We start from the raw sequence: 16,692 nt of genomic DNA, 5'->3' as shown, positions 1-16,692 counted from the left end.
TGCCACTATTCAGAGCTACACATCATGCGGAAACGCAGGCCACAGGGGGATAAATCCCTCCAGTAGAACAACATCCTATTGAACTGCACACTTTCAGAAGCACAATAGAGCTTCATATTGAAGGACGCTTCTGGCCGAGCGGTTACCTGGGGTTTGGTGGAGGCCGGGGGCAGAGTTGGGGGATGCTCGCTCATTACCGTGGCAACTGGGATGCGGGAGGCGGGGGAGGGGGCTTCAGCGGCTACGGCTGCGTCGTGATTGGGTGAGGGCGTGAAGGGGGCGTCGTCCAGCGCATCGAAGTCCTTTATCAGAGAGCCTAATTCTGCATTAGGGTCAGGAAAGAACCCTGAGGGAGAGAGAGAGACAGAGATGTTATATTTAACATCTTATAATTCGTCACTTTCATATCAAAACTATTTCCAACCAACTCCATGCTCACATTTTTCAACTGTGCTGTAGATCGGGACATTTTATGAAGAATGGACAGCAGAAATAGAACATAATGTTGTGGCATATAGTTTAATGGCCCATTCCTACATCCATTTCCTACATCTGTCTTGTGCTTTAATCTTTTCTGACCTTTCTTTATGTCTTAAATAACAGATTAAACAAGTTAAATACTAAATACTCTGCTTTCATGACTAATTAATTAATATGACTGCTAATCTGTTTGGCTACATCGAATTGTATCTTATTCAAAGACCAGGCTAAAACATGTGCAGGATTAGCTAAAGTGCTAAAAGAAGGATGGGCTAATATCTGTGTTTTTATTTAATAAACTAACTTTACAGGTGGAAAACTGTGGAAAATATTTAGAAAAAATAGTCTTATCTTTTAATGTAAGTTAAACTAAGGATAGTTTATTCAGAGTTTATTCATTCTAGGGACGCAACAAATATATCTGTCCGAAAATTGCAACAAAATACATTTTCGTGTTCCAAAATAAATAATTTAGACTAGACAATGAATTGTTTATTTCCAGTCATATTGCAGTGTCTCCTATAATGTTAGGACTTTTTTCAGCAGCATCAGCATGCTCACATTACAACACAAAACATCACTGCTGAGGTAAATTTATGACTGAAATTGCACAACTCATGTAAATGTGTGACTAAAGTAGCACTGCTAAAGTAAATAATTAGAACAGTAGCAAAGCACTGCTGAAGTAAGTGTATTTAGTTGTACATAGTTATGGCTGCTGGGATGTTAAGGGATCAATAAATATTTGTAAAAGGGTAGTTTTGTAAATAATTTTAATTGAAAATCAAGACAATCAACAATGTGGCTATTTAACAGACTCTGGTCTTTCCCTTAGTCTTTATACCTTTATTATTAGTCATGCAGCAGTGCTGTTTGGCTCAGACAAGCTGTACACTAAGAGAAATAAGTACAGATTTGTACTTATAAGAATATAAAGCTTGTCGCTGGGGATGTACCTTATATGTAGGCTGTTAAGTAATGCATTGTTAAAACAAATCTAATTTTCTTTTTTTTTTTTTTTTTACTTTTACTAGACAATTTTTTTTTACAATAATCACATTTTTGCAAAAGTTTGGATTTTGTACCATTTTTGTACCTGAAGAGCTTATATGGGGGTGTTCTACTATAAAGTTACCTTTTACCATCTTTTGTTGTACGTTCAATAAAAGTATATGCATTTATTTATTCATGCAGGATTTAGTACTGGTGAAAGAGTGCCATTGAAGGCTTTGTAAAGAAGGCTACATGCATGACTAGTCTTGCTCAATAAATCAATAAATTAGAACTCTAAACTGGACGTGGCATTCATGGTTAATCTGGCATAGAAACACCTCTTTAACCCACACTCCCCAGCACTCTAGACCAAACCAAAAGACTTGCTGTCACTGATATTATAGAAATAGCTCAATAGCTATAATAATAGTTCTGTTATATTGTGGATCTGCTGATACTGAGTATTGATCTGATAATAGTATTTCAACACATTCCATGCTATAGCTGCAGACTGAATCTGTTAACGCCCTAAGATGTAGACACCTGAATGCACCAGGAACTATGCACTGTAAAATTAAGAATTTAAAATAATAAATGTTGGCCATTTCAATTAAGATATTTTTGCAATTCTGTGTTTCCTTTGCTGAATTTAAGTAATATGGAACCATATGAAAACCTGCGGACATAAAGTGATCCACAGAATCAATTAAAACCTATTGATTGTTTATGCAAAGTGTTGTAATGGTGCTAGCTAAAGTTTATGAAAAAAAAAAGAAATACTATTATTTTACACAAAAATAAACTGCAATGTTAAATAAATAAATTAATTAATTTAAATTAGGATTAATAATTCTCAGTTTGGGAAATTTTGAAAAAAAGTTTGTCTGGAGCCCTTAATTATAAATGTTTTTAAACAAGCTTATGTAAATTGACCTACTCAGCTAAATACGTGGTATCCTTCAGTTACAGCAGTCTGATATGGGAAATTCTGGCACCAAATGTTGCATATGGACATCAGAGATTCTATTGGTGGGCTGTAGTCACATGATTTACTAGGCAGGGTTATGTACAAACAGCCAAGCTGCTTTGTGTAAATAGACACTGTAATTAATTATCCATCATTGCAGAAGACTATGTCATGCAGGCACCTTTCCCTCGTGTCTTGTCCCTGCGGCCGTGTCTCCGGTGTTCAGGCTGGTGTCCGTTTCTCCTGCCTTTTCGCGAGAACTCTCCTCCTGGAGGGTGATTGTCCCTCATGTGAGAGTGACCTCTGACCCCACCGTGACCTCTCTCTCGCTCCCCAGGCCCCATCTCCAGCCTGACGGGGCTCAAGCCCTCCAGGCCCGTCCCGTCGTCCTCAGGCCGGGCAGCTGTCTGCAGGGGCCTGTGGGATAGCACCCCCTGCCTCCGCCGATGGCCTCCATGATGCAGCGCTGCCTCAGGGTCCTGCAGGGCGTTTCTGTTGGCGGGAGAAGCCTGCCTCAGGCCTCGCTTGGTGTTCAGAGGCGGGCTGTCGTCGCTGCTTTGTGAGGAAGGAGTGAGGGTGGTGAGGAGGAGGGCGAAGGGTAAACACCAGCTGGACTTCATCTTCACTCACAGCACCTCCTGTTAGTCAGAGAAATACAGGCTCAGGTCAGTAAGGTGCTAAAAAGGACCAAACAAACACGGGAAATGAACAACATGATCAGCGTGCTTGGAATAAGAAATCCCAAACAGTATCTCTGACACGTCCTACCGATCAATACGTGCCATGCGTCCTATGGATCTATTTGTCCTATTGATCTATACTATAGTTTACAATAAGAGTCACCACTCTCTTAGGAAGGCTTTATGCTTGATGCTTGAACTAGGGCGGCGTATCGTTAAAAATTTTTGGATGTCGATACGATACCTTGAATTTGATTCAGATACCTAAATTATATTGTTTTCTATGCTTTTTCTTAATTGTAACACATATATATATATATATATATATATATATATATATATATATATATATATATATATATTTTCTCACACAACATATCTCTCTTTTACAGTCAACCATCTTTTTATTTGCATCTTGTTAGAACAAACAACCAATAATATATCTGTGGTATTTTATCAAGAACGAAAACAACAGTATTAAGGGTTTTTTAAACCCCTTCAAGAACAGATGAGAAAAAGTATATGACATCTATCAGCCTGGAAAAGGTTACAAGGTAATTTCTAAGGCTTTGGGACTCACAAACCACAGTGAGCGCTATTAGTTACTAATGGAGAAAACACTGAACACTGATGAACCTTCCCAGGAGTAACTGGCCTACCAAAATTACTCAAAAAGGCCAAGGACAACTCATCCAGGAGTTTCCGACATCTAAAGAACTACAGGTCTCGTTTGTCTCAGTCAAGGTCAGTGTAATGAGTAAAGTGTAAGAGTTCCAAGGAAAAACTCTAAAGAACACTGTGATGGTCTGCTTTGCTGCTTTACGACCTGGACAACTTGCTGTAACAGATGGAATCATGAATTCTGCTCTACCAGAAAATCCTGAAGGAGAATGTCTGCCCATCAGTTTGTGACTTTAAGCTGTGTACTCGGTTTCTGTAGCAGGACAGTGATTGCACACCAGCAAGTAACCTCAGAATGGCTAAAACAAAACAAAAAAAAACAAAATGAAGATTTTGGAGTGGACTAGTCAAAGTCTGATTGACCTCTTCGACATGTGCACATGTGCCCATCACATAGATATAACCAAAACGTTTCAGCCGGTGCCTTTTTGGTGTCCGTTTCTGATATCTAGTCCTAGGTGAAACATTGCTTTGAGGATCTGACTGTGTTCAGCCACAAAAGAATTACTATTTTTTTGAGTACTAACATGGAATGATTAGTTCAGGATCACAGAGGCCACTCCAGCTTATTCCAAAGGTGCAGGAAGGAACTCCATTAATCCAGAGCATGCAGTCCTTCTGCTACACTATTGACTCTCTAGTAACTATTTCTAGGGACAACGGCATCCCAAAAGTCATGGGATAGCAGTATGTTCAGGAAACTGTTACCTGTCACCTACCTTGAGAGATGATTTGGGAACACCCACACTTCTATATCTTGTTAGGTGTTATCTTGTAAGTGAGTCTGAACACTAATCAGAGGGATAATTCTATATTTTATAGCATCATCACAGTGGAAGAAACCACATATGGTTTGTGTTTTTACACTTCTACTGTCGACTGAATCAGTTACTCAGATACTCTGTTTGTTTTGGTCCACATTCAAGTGTGATTACTGTATTCACACCTCCCCAAAAGTCTGTCTTAACCAGACAAAAACATGTGAGAAAAGTGTATTACAAGATATCTGCAGAGTTCATGCTAACCATACATTAGATGCTCGGCAAGCGTCTTTCAGTAGTTCGAGCTGGCACGTCTGGCAAATATTTAACATGTTTAATATCTGACTCAGTCGGCGACAGGGAGTCAGGAGCAGCGGCTACCTACGGCCCTTGAAATTACGAAGAACAAGAGGACTATGGGTCCAAAATGCATAAGAGCCATTTATGGAGAGTCTGCCACTCTCTGTCCCCCTGTTATATCATAAAATGACTGTTAAACTCTAGAAATAGCCTGTGAGTGAGTCATCTATGAATGGGGTGAAAAAAGCTAAAAGCTAAACCTTTTAAAAAATGAAAAATAATAATGAACTACTTGTTCTGAGTATTTCTTACATTTTTTAAAAAGTAGAATAATGTGTTTAACTAAGAAAGCAAAGAAAGCATGCCTGTATATTTCAGTTTATCTACAAAAATCAGGTTTTACACTGTATAGCACTAGCATTACTGCTACTGTGAGCTGATTGGTTGGCAAGCTGATTCTGGAGATACATGTATTTAAATGGTTTATAAGTGGAGTTAAAAAATTATGCTGAAACATTTGATATAGTTCTGTATTAAGGACATAAGTACATATTTCAGTATAAAAGTGACCAGACATTTATAAACTCAGATTTGCAAAGTTGCTTCATATGAACCTGTTCACTCTGGACAACAAGCGCAAGTGTGTATTCTCTTCTATAGGGAAGTTCTGGTGTTGTCTCATGATAAATGTGTTTCTGGAGAGCAGCCAGGGGAGTCTGCGATTTCCCGAAATTGTGTAATTTGTGATCCTGTGTCGTCGATCAGTTTTGTAGTGTGAAACTGAAGGACTCGCAATTTCAGCACAACCAGTCATGTAGTGTGAACAACACTAACACTAAAAAGCTGTGTAGTGTGAACCTGGCATAAAGACACCTCACAGACTTTTCAGTCACAGGTTAAGATTTTACAGAGACTGGGGATCTTGCAGGGTCACTATTTGCAAGACTGCAAATAGATTATTTCTGAGATTATTTCCCATGATGTTTCTTGTGGAGTTTAACAGGAAGAGAAGCTCTTTAACATTGGAGCAGAAAAAGAAACACCTTTTGGCTACAGTTACCTTTGTGTGTACAGTAATTCGTTCATAAAAAAAAGAACCGTGGTTTCCGAACCATCACCGGAGTTTAATCCATGTCTAGTTCCGCAAATGTTTCCGTGCTTGCCTTGTGGCTTCCTGTAGCTCTCCTAATGGTTGTTAAAATTGTTCACATCACTATTTATGTCGGCCAGGTCTCAAGACTTACGATAATATTAAACACAGTTGACCTTATTTGAAAGCCAGGACCAGAAAAAGACTGATTTAAAACTTCAATCCTCGCCATCTTACACTGAATGATCGAGATCTCCAGCAAGTTGCTACAGAAATTGCTTAAAAATGGTTTGACGTAAAGTCGGCATTAGTCTAATCCATGTTACTAATTCTTATCATTGTGTTCAGCCTCGTAGTGTCAATGTAAAACAAAAGAAGCAGACACCTCTTCAGACACCAAAACATGTCTTGGCTCATCAATTACACAACTTAAGTTGGTGAAAAATGGTGTCAATTTCACTGAACTATTCAGGTCATGTCACAGAGGAGCATCACTGTACCCATAAACACTCTAAATATTGTAGCGTGGATTTGGTCTCAAATCCACGGGATGGGATTGTCTAGGGCTTTTTGTCAAGCAAGCCAGACCTTGCCAAGACATAAATATACACATTTCTTACCAACTGTTTCTGCTGCGATTTCTCAGCAAAAGCAAAGCAGGATTCTTTCCTCAGGAGAAAAATCAAAGGCGACGAGTAGGGTCCCTCAACACATCACACCATGCAAATCAGTGACATGGGTCAGACTTTGAACATCCAGCATTTGTCACTCTGATCCTCTGAAGCTACTTGGTTTGTACCCGCCCCCCTCACCATTCCTGCCTTTTGTTCCCAGAGAACATGAAAGCAATGCTCTTTACACTGCCCTCAATAAGAAGACTGTCTGAGACTAGGTCTTTTTATGTTTCTTGAGAACGCCATGGAAATGTGGCAATGGAGCAAAGTTCCAGACACTTGTGGACACTGTGGAATTCTGCCTTGCCATAGTGACTCCTTCAGAGCAGCGGTGAGGAATCAAGCTGTTCACTTTCTAAAAAACCCACTGGAGTTGAAGCCAGGCAGGCCCATGAAATGGTAAATGGGTGTTATTCAGAGAGCAACACCATTCTCTCCCTACATTACCTTTTAATTAGTATTGCAGAGCTGTCATTCGCATTAGCCTGAGGTTATTCATAACAGCCATTTTATTACAGGCACATTTAACGAGAAAACGATTCCACTGACTCCAGTGGCACTAAAAGAAATTTGAAGTATGAGCAGTTGATGAGAGAGGGGTTATATTGGCCCATCACACAGGGGAGTACAGGGGAATATTAATGCTCCCCATTCTCCAAATGGAAAACTCCATCTCTTTGGCACAGTTTAACATACAGAATATATAATGACTTGGGAAAAAAGGGATGAAATAAAAGTAAATAGCAAAAATAAAACCTAGAACTGTCAAATAAATGCATTAATTTCAATTAATTAATCACAGAAAACATAAGTAAAAAAAATAACTGACAGCTGCATTTCAGTGTTCTGAGATCAATAACTAAAGACTGAACTATATGTGACTATACCCATAATCCACACATCATATTAAACCCCCGAACCTACTCATCTAACCAGCAGAGTACCATTGATCTGTTATCAAACAGTCATTAATCCAGCTAAAAACCTATAGCATTGCCAGTTAGCTAATAGCCATTATGACTAATCTGCCATTTTGAGCCATATTATCGTAGGATCGTATAAAAAAATCCCGGTTCAGAGAAAGCATCTTCCCCCGGGCTGTGGAACAGCCAGTAGAACAGTGTTCTGCCCAACCCACCCTTCTGCCATCTATACAAACTCTGCAGCCTGCATTTTACTTCACACTGCACACAACTTATTCTGTTACCTACTGGACTATTTCCTCACTTCCACACACACACACACACACACACACACTCAAGATATCTGCACATCTATATAACAATGTCTATAGTGTAAGTTATTATGTGTATTGTTATTGTGTGTATTGTAAAGTTATCTGTATATTCTATTTTATTTCATTATATTACTTGTTGTAAATATAGTTCTCTGCACAATTGTGGGAACCTGCACCCAAGTTTTTCACTCACATGTACACCTGTACTCTGTGACCTGACAATTATAATCCTGAATCCTGAATCTTGAAAAAAAGGTGTATACTAAAAATAATAACATTTAGTTGTATATTTAATTTGGTCTTAAAAAAGTGCCCGCCAGTTAAAACATAATATAACTGTGTTTTATCACACTTGAGTTTAATTTCTCCAGCCACACCCAGGCCTGATCACTGCCACACCTGTCCTCAATCAAGAAATCACTTAAAAAGGACCTGCCTGACAAAATGAAGTAGACAAAAAGATATTCAAAAGCTAGATATCTTACCAATATCCAGAGAAATTTAGGAACAATTGAGAAAGAAAGTAATTAAGCTCTATTAGTATGGAAAAGGTTATTAAGCCATTTCTGAAGCTTTGGGACTCCAGTGAAGTGGCGAAAACATGGAAGAGTGGTTAACCTTCCCATGTTTGGCCGGCTGACCAAAACTGCCCCAAGAGTGCAGCGACTCTTTTAGTCACTCATCCAAGATCCCATAACAATACTGAAAGAACTGCAGGCCTCACTTGTCTTAGTTATGGTCAGCATTCCTGACTCCATCATAAGAAAGAGACTTGTCAAAAATGGTCAGCATGGCAAAGTGCCATGATAAAAAACACTGTTTAGCAAAAAAACATTAAGGCTTGACTGATTTTCGCCAGAAAACATCTTGATAATCCTCAAGACTTTTGGGTAAATATTCTTGGGTCTGACAAAACAAAAGTTGGAACTTTTTGGAAGGTGTGTGTTCCATTCAATCTGGTGTGGGTTTGTATGTCTACAAACCCTCCAGGTTTTGCTGTATATCTGCATAAAACAGGAACTCTACACCTCAGGAGAAGGTTCTCTGGCTTTCAGTGTGCGTTGGAGCTGTGGAGGCCTGGTTCGGGCATGTCGGCAGTAAAGTGCATCCCACTGCACTCTGGTAATAATGATGTGGTATTGTCTATTGACCATAGTCATTGTTATAATTGAGAGCCTCTCAGCAAGCTAATGATGGTGGGAGATGCAGTTTGTTTTCATAATTACCTTTGCTGTCAGACGCAGGTCTTTATCATACTCTGGCACGGCTATTCATTTTGAGGTGCTGCGACTGAACCCAGCAATTGTGTTTTGTTTTTTCTTTCTTTTGGTGAAGATCAGGCTGAAGCTCTGCAGATGCACTAAAGCCCTTCTATATAGCTGTGAAAAGTGCACAGCTGGTGAAAGACAAACAGAAGCGGGCGGCTTGTATTCCCTGAAGAGGCGCCTGCAGTCGCACCATAAATTTCCCCTGGCACCATTCATGCTCTCTCCCTCATATGCAATTTCCTCCACTTACCCTGCACTGACGAGCTTTTAAGTAGCCCTCAGTAAACGCCCCTGGTTGCCTACCCTGACTGCACTCCTCTACACAAGGTAGATGTAAATTCATCTGCATTCTTGTGTGTGTGTGTGTGTGTGTGTGTGTGTGTTTGTATAAATGCAGAGAGGAGCTTGCTGGTCTATTTATCGACCCGCAGCCCTGCAGCAGCTCAATATACCACTCCTATTGATTTCCCGTACGCTGCTGTCTCCCCACAACAGAGTGGCCGAAATCGTGGGCTGGTTGGGTGATAGACGTTCTCGCATAAGAGGAACTCATGTTTCTTGGACTCAGTCCAGTTAATTCAACCATTCAGTAAAAAAAAATCTTATTTACACAATTTAAACTAAACTTACAGGCTGTCAGCTAATACATGGCTGCTAAAGAAATTAGATTATGTAGATTTGAACCTGGACAAGTTCAGAAGTATAATATTATTCTATAATTACAGAGTGTAATAAAATCTTTATTATTGTCCTCCTTTCACTTACTGTCCTCCACTCTGTCAGACATTCCTACCTATAGCTGCTCCACCTGGTAGATAAAGTAAAGTCAGAGGCAGAAGCTCTGAATCTGTTGCTGAACAGTTTACAGTGTAGGTCATCCTCTAGTTCTTAACTGATGCTGCCCACAGGACACTGTTAACTATTCTCAATCCAAAAACTCCAGCAGCAATTTATATAGGTGTAGAAAAAAGGAGGTGGATATTAAGGTATATGCTTGGTTGCTGAATATTATCTCATAGTTGTAAATGGATTGTTTAACACAAATACATGTACTGTATGTAATAGGGATACACCGAATGTTTGACAACCAAAATGATTCGATAGCAATTCTCAAGAAAAAGTGAGAATTGACAAAGAGATTGTATAACATACTATAATGTGTACAGTTCAGTTAGTCTTTAGTTTTTATATTTGCTTTGCTGTCAGTGTCTACTAAAGCATGAGGGGTTTACCAGGGCTGTCGATTTCAAATTAAGGTTAAAGTTACAAAGGTTTTTTAGAAGATTGCTATCTGAGTAAAGCACAATACAGCAAGAATAGTCAACGTAATTGACAATGTCAACTATAAACATTTGTTGACTCCAGGCCCGGTTTAAGACTGCTGTGTTTGGAGGGGCAGTAAAACATAATAGGTGGGCATGTTTTAAAGCCAGAGCTAATGATACTGGCTAAAATTGATGTATGTTTTATTAATAAAACATTACTGGTCGTACTGAATCAGAATGTCTCTGAATGAACTTCTCCAAGTAGTCTGCTGTTTGTATATGATTCAAAGAGTAAATTTCAGTCATAATTAAAAAAAATAGTGGTTGGTTGCATTGTGCTTGGGGGGGGGGGGGGGGGTTAAGGGCTGCACATGCTCTTACTTTAGGAATGCGCATTGATAACGGAATTTAACTGATTTCAGACAATATTTTTATTTTGCAGCATGAGCACTGGCCAATGTCTAGATACTATAAACCCATACTTGCAGAAGTATTCACTGTATCCTGGTAAAGAACCAAGTGATGCTGACTGACTACCACAATGGGCTGACACTGGTCCAAGTACTTTAAAATCCATTGATTTAAGCTCATTTCTATTTATTTATTTTATTTGTTATAAACTTATACCGGAGTGTCTAGTCTCTCTGTAAAGAATAAATGTGTAATATCAGATATTGGCATCATCCCAGAATTCCCACATCAGTGCATCTCTAGTTCACACACTCTTAGCTTGGTCACTCACAAGATAACACCACACAACTTATACAGGAGTGGTCCTTCCCAAGTCATCCACTGAGATCACAGTTCATGATCTATTTACATGCTCACATTGATATTCCCACATCGGTTCACCTCTAGTTCACAGTTAGCTCGGTCACCAAAAGTAACAGACACAACATTTTACACATTTACTCACTTAATATCAAAACGTTCCACATTAAATCATCCTTTGTGCATTTAAATGCCTTTTAAATGCCTAAAAGATGTTTTAATGTGGAAAGTTTTGATATTTAATAAGTAAATAAACTTGTAAATGACAGATCTGTGTGTGTGTGAAGCAGAGATGCACTGATGTGGGAATTCTGGGCCGATATCTGATATTACACAATTAGCCTATACCTTACAGACAGAATAGACACCCTGGTATAACTTTATAACTAAAGACGTTTTAACGTGGAAAATTCTGATATTTAGTGAGTAAATATGCATTCTGTTGTGTTCGGTGTATCCTTTTAAAGCGAAGATAAATAAACAGAAGTCATAGCCACAGGAAGCAGAGATGGGGAGCATAATAATAATATACAGATTATTCGACTACTAAAAGTATCCTTGCAGAACCTAGTCAACAGTGATTTACATAAATTAGTCTTAAAGGCACAGTAACAGAAACAGCTTAATTCTAAGATCTAAATGACAAGGGTTAAACTATGATAGTTAACTGGGTTAAACTATCTCCAGAACATCAGGCAGGTCCTGTATGGTGTTCCCAGAATACAATATACTAAGAAGTAGTTAAAATTTACCAAAACTGACCCAAGAAAGGCCAACCAATGAACCGGTGACAGGGTCATGGGTGCTGAACACTCACTGAAGTGTGTGAGTGGGGAGGGAAGGCCAGCCTGTCAGCTCTTAAGATTGACTGTAGCACAGATTGCTGCAACAGTTTCTGCTGGCTGTGCCCTGAGGGGTCCGGTTTAAAGCTGTTTTGGCGGCACAAGAGGAACCTACACAATATGAGGCGCTGCTGGTGCGAACTGCTTAAAAAATCATTACAGGACCTGTCAAAAGTTAGGACACAGTTTTTCATTCAGTGTTTTTCTTTATTTCTTTATTTAATTTAATTTCCACATTGTACAGTGGCTTTAAAAGTATTCATACCCCTTAACATTTTGTCACGTCACAACCACACATTTAAATGCATTTTATTGAGATTTTAAGTGCTAGAGCAACACAAAATATTAAATTTTTTTTACAGTAATTTTGTCCATGATTAATTACAGAATATTGTTGAGGTCCCTGCATTATTTAATGTCTTTAATGGGGCACAAAAAAACTGTGATTTTTGCTGAATCCACCCTCAGAAAAAGACAAATGTGAAAAAGGCTAAAAAAAATGGAGGGGTAGTTTGGGAGGGGCACTTGGTGATGTATGGGTTTAGGGGCAGGGCAGGAAGGAGAGCTGATTGGCTAAAGTGCAGCAGCAGCAGTGTGCCTCTGATAGTGGTGAGACGCAGAGGGTTGGACGTCAGCAGAGGGGTAGAATTTTTGATTGACTGATCTGCATATTGTGATGTGTCTGCTTACTAAAGTACACAAACACATCATTTACGCCTATAGCACAGTTGAACCTGAGAGGGTGCTACAGAGCGGAAATTACCACAATAAAAGCGTTTTTTTAAAGATTAGGAAAAGTCTGGAAACATTCTAGGCAGAATTGGTATGTTTCATTACTTCTTAGGAACACATTTCATTAGAAAGTAGAAAATAATTAAATAAAGAAATAAAGAAAAAAACAGTAAATTAGGTGTGTCCAACTTTTGATTGGTACTGTATATATGATAAGCAGATCCATAAAAAATGCTCAAAAGTTCCCAACTGAACTGGGAATAACACCAACTTCAACTAAAAGTTAAGTTTTCTACTTCTTCTTCTATAAAGTTGTCATTTTGGAGAAACAGTTTTGTGTAGCTAACATTATGACAACATTGCATCATGCTATTTCAGGCTAGACTTCTTCCAGGACTGGAACTGATCCATTCTTGTTTCCCCTTCAATACCCAATCCAGCACTTTCTGCTGACATCGACCAACCACCCATACCTACTGATGCGGATACACCATTTCAAGTGCTTTATTAATCCCTGAGGGGAGCTTTAGGAGTTTTTAAGCTGTGCACAGCTCTACTGGTGCTCTCCGCCTGCACTCGGGCCCACACAAAGCCTCGGCTGGAGTAGCGCAGTCCGCGGCGGCCTGCTGTCACACGAGCGAAACAGGTGGGCCTTTGAAAGAGCTGCTGATGAAACAAAGCGTCCTGGAGATCCGGGGGAGGTGTGGAGGATGTTGGTGCAACACGCAGTCCTCACCTCCTGCTGCGCTCGGCGGGATGTCCCCCCCACACGCATCACAAGCTTGTAAACAAGAGCCACAGTGAGCGTAAACCACATCTGGCACAGGAGCCCGAGCCTGTCAGAGACTCAGCACTCAGTCAGGAGGGGTTCGGAGTGACCGTGGGATGACAGGAGGAGAAGAATGAGCGGTTAGATAATCGACTCAAGCTCTCTGCTTATCTGGATTGAGAAGAGCTTGATTTATAATTATGAGTAATTCAGTCAAGGTCTGCTGCTGTATATACCAGGACACTGCAGCCAATCAGACACAAACCCATCAGCAGTAAAGGGAGAATCAGAGGGCATCTCACAATACAATATTATCAAGAAACGTTGCCCTCAATTATGATGATATCACGATACTCTAATTCTGTGATATTCGATCACAAGACAATTCTCTCAATACTTCCAACAACAGAGTTACTAAAGAGGATAAAATACTCCTAAATAAGAAAATACCAGGAACTGTGAATTTACTGAAGTCAGTTTTAGACAATTTCAAAACCAATAATATACTTCACTGCAGGTTTACCTATTCATTTGATTAGTGTCACCACGTGAAGCAGTACATTTAGTAAGGCAAATTTGGGGCAAGTTTCAAATTTTCCAAATTTGAAGACATATTTTACTACAATTCGATACAGTATAATACCATCGAAACGATACAATATATTGCAATATCAATATATTGCCCCACCACTACAGTGGTGACAGTGCAGCGAAAAATGCAGCAAACATAAACCAATCAGCAGTGAAACACAGAACCTTAACAGTCCTTTTGCAGATTTCACGTTACAATGGAAATATAATTTTTACAAGGTAAGTGGACAGGAATGACACCAACATTTTTAATATTTACCATTTTTTGAAGAGCTCAACTTTACTTTTTAGTTGGGGATGTGATTCTGCATTTCTTGATATATTACAAGACAATTCTCTGCGATACTTCATGGCATCAGAGTTACTGAAGAGGATAAAATACTCCTTATTGGAGTCAGTTTTACAGATTTTTACTACCATATGCAGTAAAGAACAGTAACTTTAGTAAGTCAAATGCCACATATCGCTACGATTCAATACAGTATAATACCATCAAAAGTAAATAAAATATATTGCAAAATCCATAAATTGTCCCACCACTACAATAGTGACAGTGCAGCCAAAATGCCCTTTTGCTGTCTTTATGTTACTTTGGAAATATCGTATTTACAAAATAAGTGCACATGACTGCTGCAAAAAAACTCGTATTTACCATTTTTTGAAGAGCCCAACTTTACTTTTTAGTTCAGAACATATTAAAAATAATGCTATACAAATGATTTAATAGCAACTGCACATTTTTAATAGCAATCTTTCTTTCACAAAAGAAAAATCAGATATGTACATGTTAGTGTGCGTGCACTCTGTAATCAACGAAAGCAACAGAGCGGCCGAAAGCTGTTCGACTTCGGAATTGTGAGCATCGCAAAGTGGGCAAATCCAGTGACGTACTTCAAGGTGGAGTCCTCTGCTAGCAAAGCCCATAAACACAGTTAGCCTCTGGTAAAGCACACAAACAGTCAGCACAAACTCTTATATGTAAAGTGCAATAATGCTTTTATTATTAATTTCTGTATTTTCTTATTTCTGCAGGAGTTTTTACCCTCAGAAATAAAGAGCCAATGCTATTTGTTTGCTAAAACCTAAGCAATCTAGAGTAAAATAACGTAGCTCTTTTTTTCCAATTATGTGAAAGCTTTTGGCTGGGTTGTAAACCTCTGGTGAATAAATAAAGCCATACATATATTGTTTACAGTTTTTCCCAAATGTTTACACAAAAAATGTGGAACTATGCACACAAATCCAAAAACATGAAGCTCATGTGTCAACATTGTGACTCCAAACTGCTAAACTCTAAACACAATTTTATATGTTCTCACTCAAATATCATTCTAAATCACAGCTTTGCAAATCACTAAACACAAATTTCATCATTTAGAACACCTTGCTCACCTAAGAATCACTGACTTCCAAATACAAAACTCTAATTACCAAGTAGTCTCACACAAGTTGCAGCTATATAAACTTAATTAGAAGAACATTTCAATCATTTGTCAAAGTATAAAAGAGGCCTCAAGTGACTGATACAGCCATACTATGTTGTCATCTGGGATAATGTAAGTTTCCACTGGGCAGCTCTGGTCAATGATTGGTTCTCTAAATCCACAGTTTGTTGTGCTGCATCTTCCACCATATTCCCCATCTCTCAATCCAATAGAGGAATTCTTTTCTGCATGGAGGTGGAAAGTGTACAAACGCAGACCCCACGAGCGTGTGGCTCTACTTCATGTAATGGGGGAGGCATGTGATGACATCCACGCACATGATTGCCATGGATGGATTTGTCATGCAAGGCATTTTTCCCACACTGTTTGGCGAGGGAGAATATTGCAGCTGATGTAGATGAGGTCTTCTTGCCTGACCAATATCAGAGGTCTGAAGAACAGTGATCTGTTTTTTTGCATTTTGCAATAAATACATTTTTGTGTCCTCATTGTATGTGAATTTTCCTTATCATGTTTCTCATTGTGAAAATAGGTGAAAATTACAGTTTTGCAACATTTTACATACAGTACACATAGCTTATATTTGTGTAGTACTGTAAATGGGGGGGTCCTACACCACAACAAATAAACAAAAACAACAGAAAGCCAACATATTTCCATGGACTTGTATGCATTTGAATTTGTACAGCGGCCTCATGAAGTCAAAAACACAACCAAATACTTCTGATAAAAGTGCTTTGAATTTATCTTGTCAGTGTTTATTTGATGCTCTGCAGGACATTTTTTTTAGTTTAGTTTAGTTTAGAAGATTTATTCATTTCATTATAAACAAAATACAATTTTACAGAAAAAGAAATATACAAATCACAAATAAAATGAAAGGCAGCAGAAAGAAGAAAAAAAATCTTATAATATCTGCCCCTTTTATCCCAAAAATATTTAAGAACAATAGTAAATTTTTGGGAAAAAAAAACAAAAACAAAAACAAACAAACAAAAAAAAATAGACAAAAACATCAAATCCTTCTCAAACAATTTATATAGTTACACATTATACTATTTCATTTTTTTTTAAACACATACATTGATCTAGCATTTTTAACATCACTCTCCAAATTATTCCATAATCTTATTCCTTGAATTACAG

At 38.6% G+C, this 16,692-nt stretch overlaps 1 protein-coding gene across 1 annotated transcript in view; it reads right to left on the bottom strand.

The window, feature by feature from the left end:
* The window catches only part of draxina (dorsal inhibitory axon guidance protein a), a 48,350-nt gene that overhangs the window by 14,465 nt on the left and 17,193 nt on the right, over positions 1 to 16,692 (bottom strand). Inside the window, exons 2-3 of the mRNA XM_022682350.2 lie at positions 2,622 to 3,078; positions 147 to 346 (exon numbers count right to left, since the gene is read on the bottom strand). Of these exons, the coding sequence (XP_022538071.1) occupies positions 147 to 346; positions 2,622 to 3,060 (639 nt within the window). The 5' untranslated portion in view covers positions 3,061 to 3,078. The remainder of the gene's footprint in view (positions 1 to 146; positions 347 to 2,621; positions 3,079 to 16,692) is intronic.

The sequence above is a fragment of the Astyanax mexicanus genome, chromosome 24 (assembly GCF_023375975.1).
Source record: "Astyanax mexicanus isolate ESR-SI-001 chromosome 24, AstMex3_surface, whole genome shotgun sequence".
Taxonomy (NCBI): domain Eukaryota; kingdom Metazoa; phylum Chordata; class Actinopteri; order Characiformes; family Acestrorhamphidae; genus Astyanax; species Astyanax mexicanus.
The sequence above is the reverse complement of the archived record's forward strand: the minus strand, read 5'-3'. Positions and strand labels throughout refer to the sequence as shown.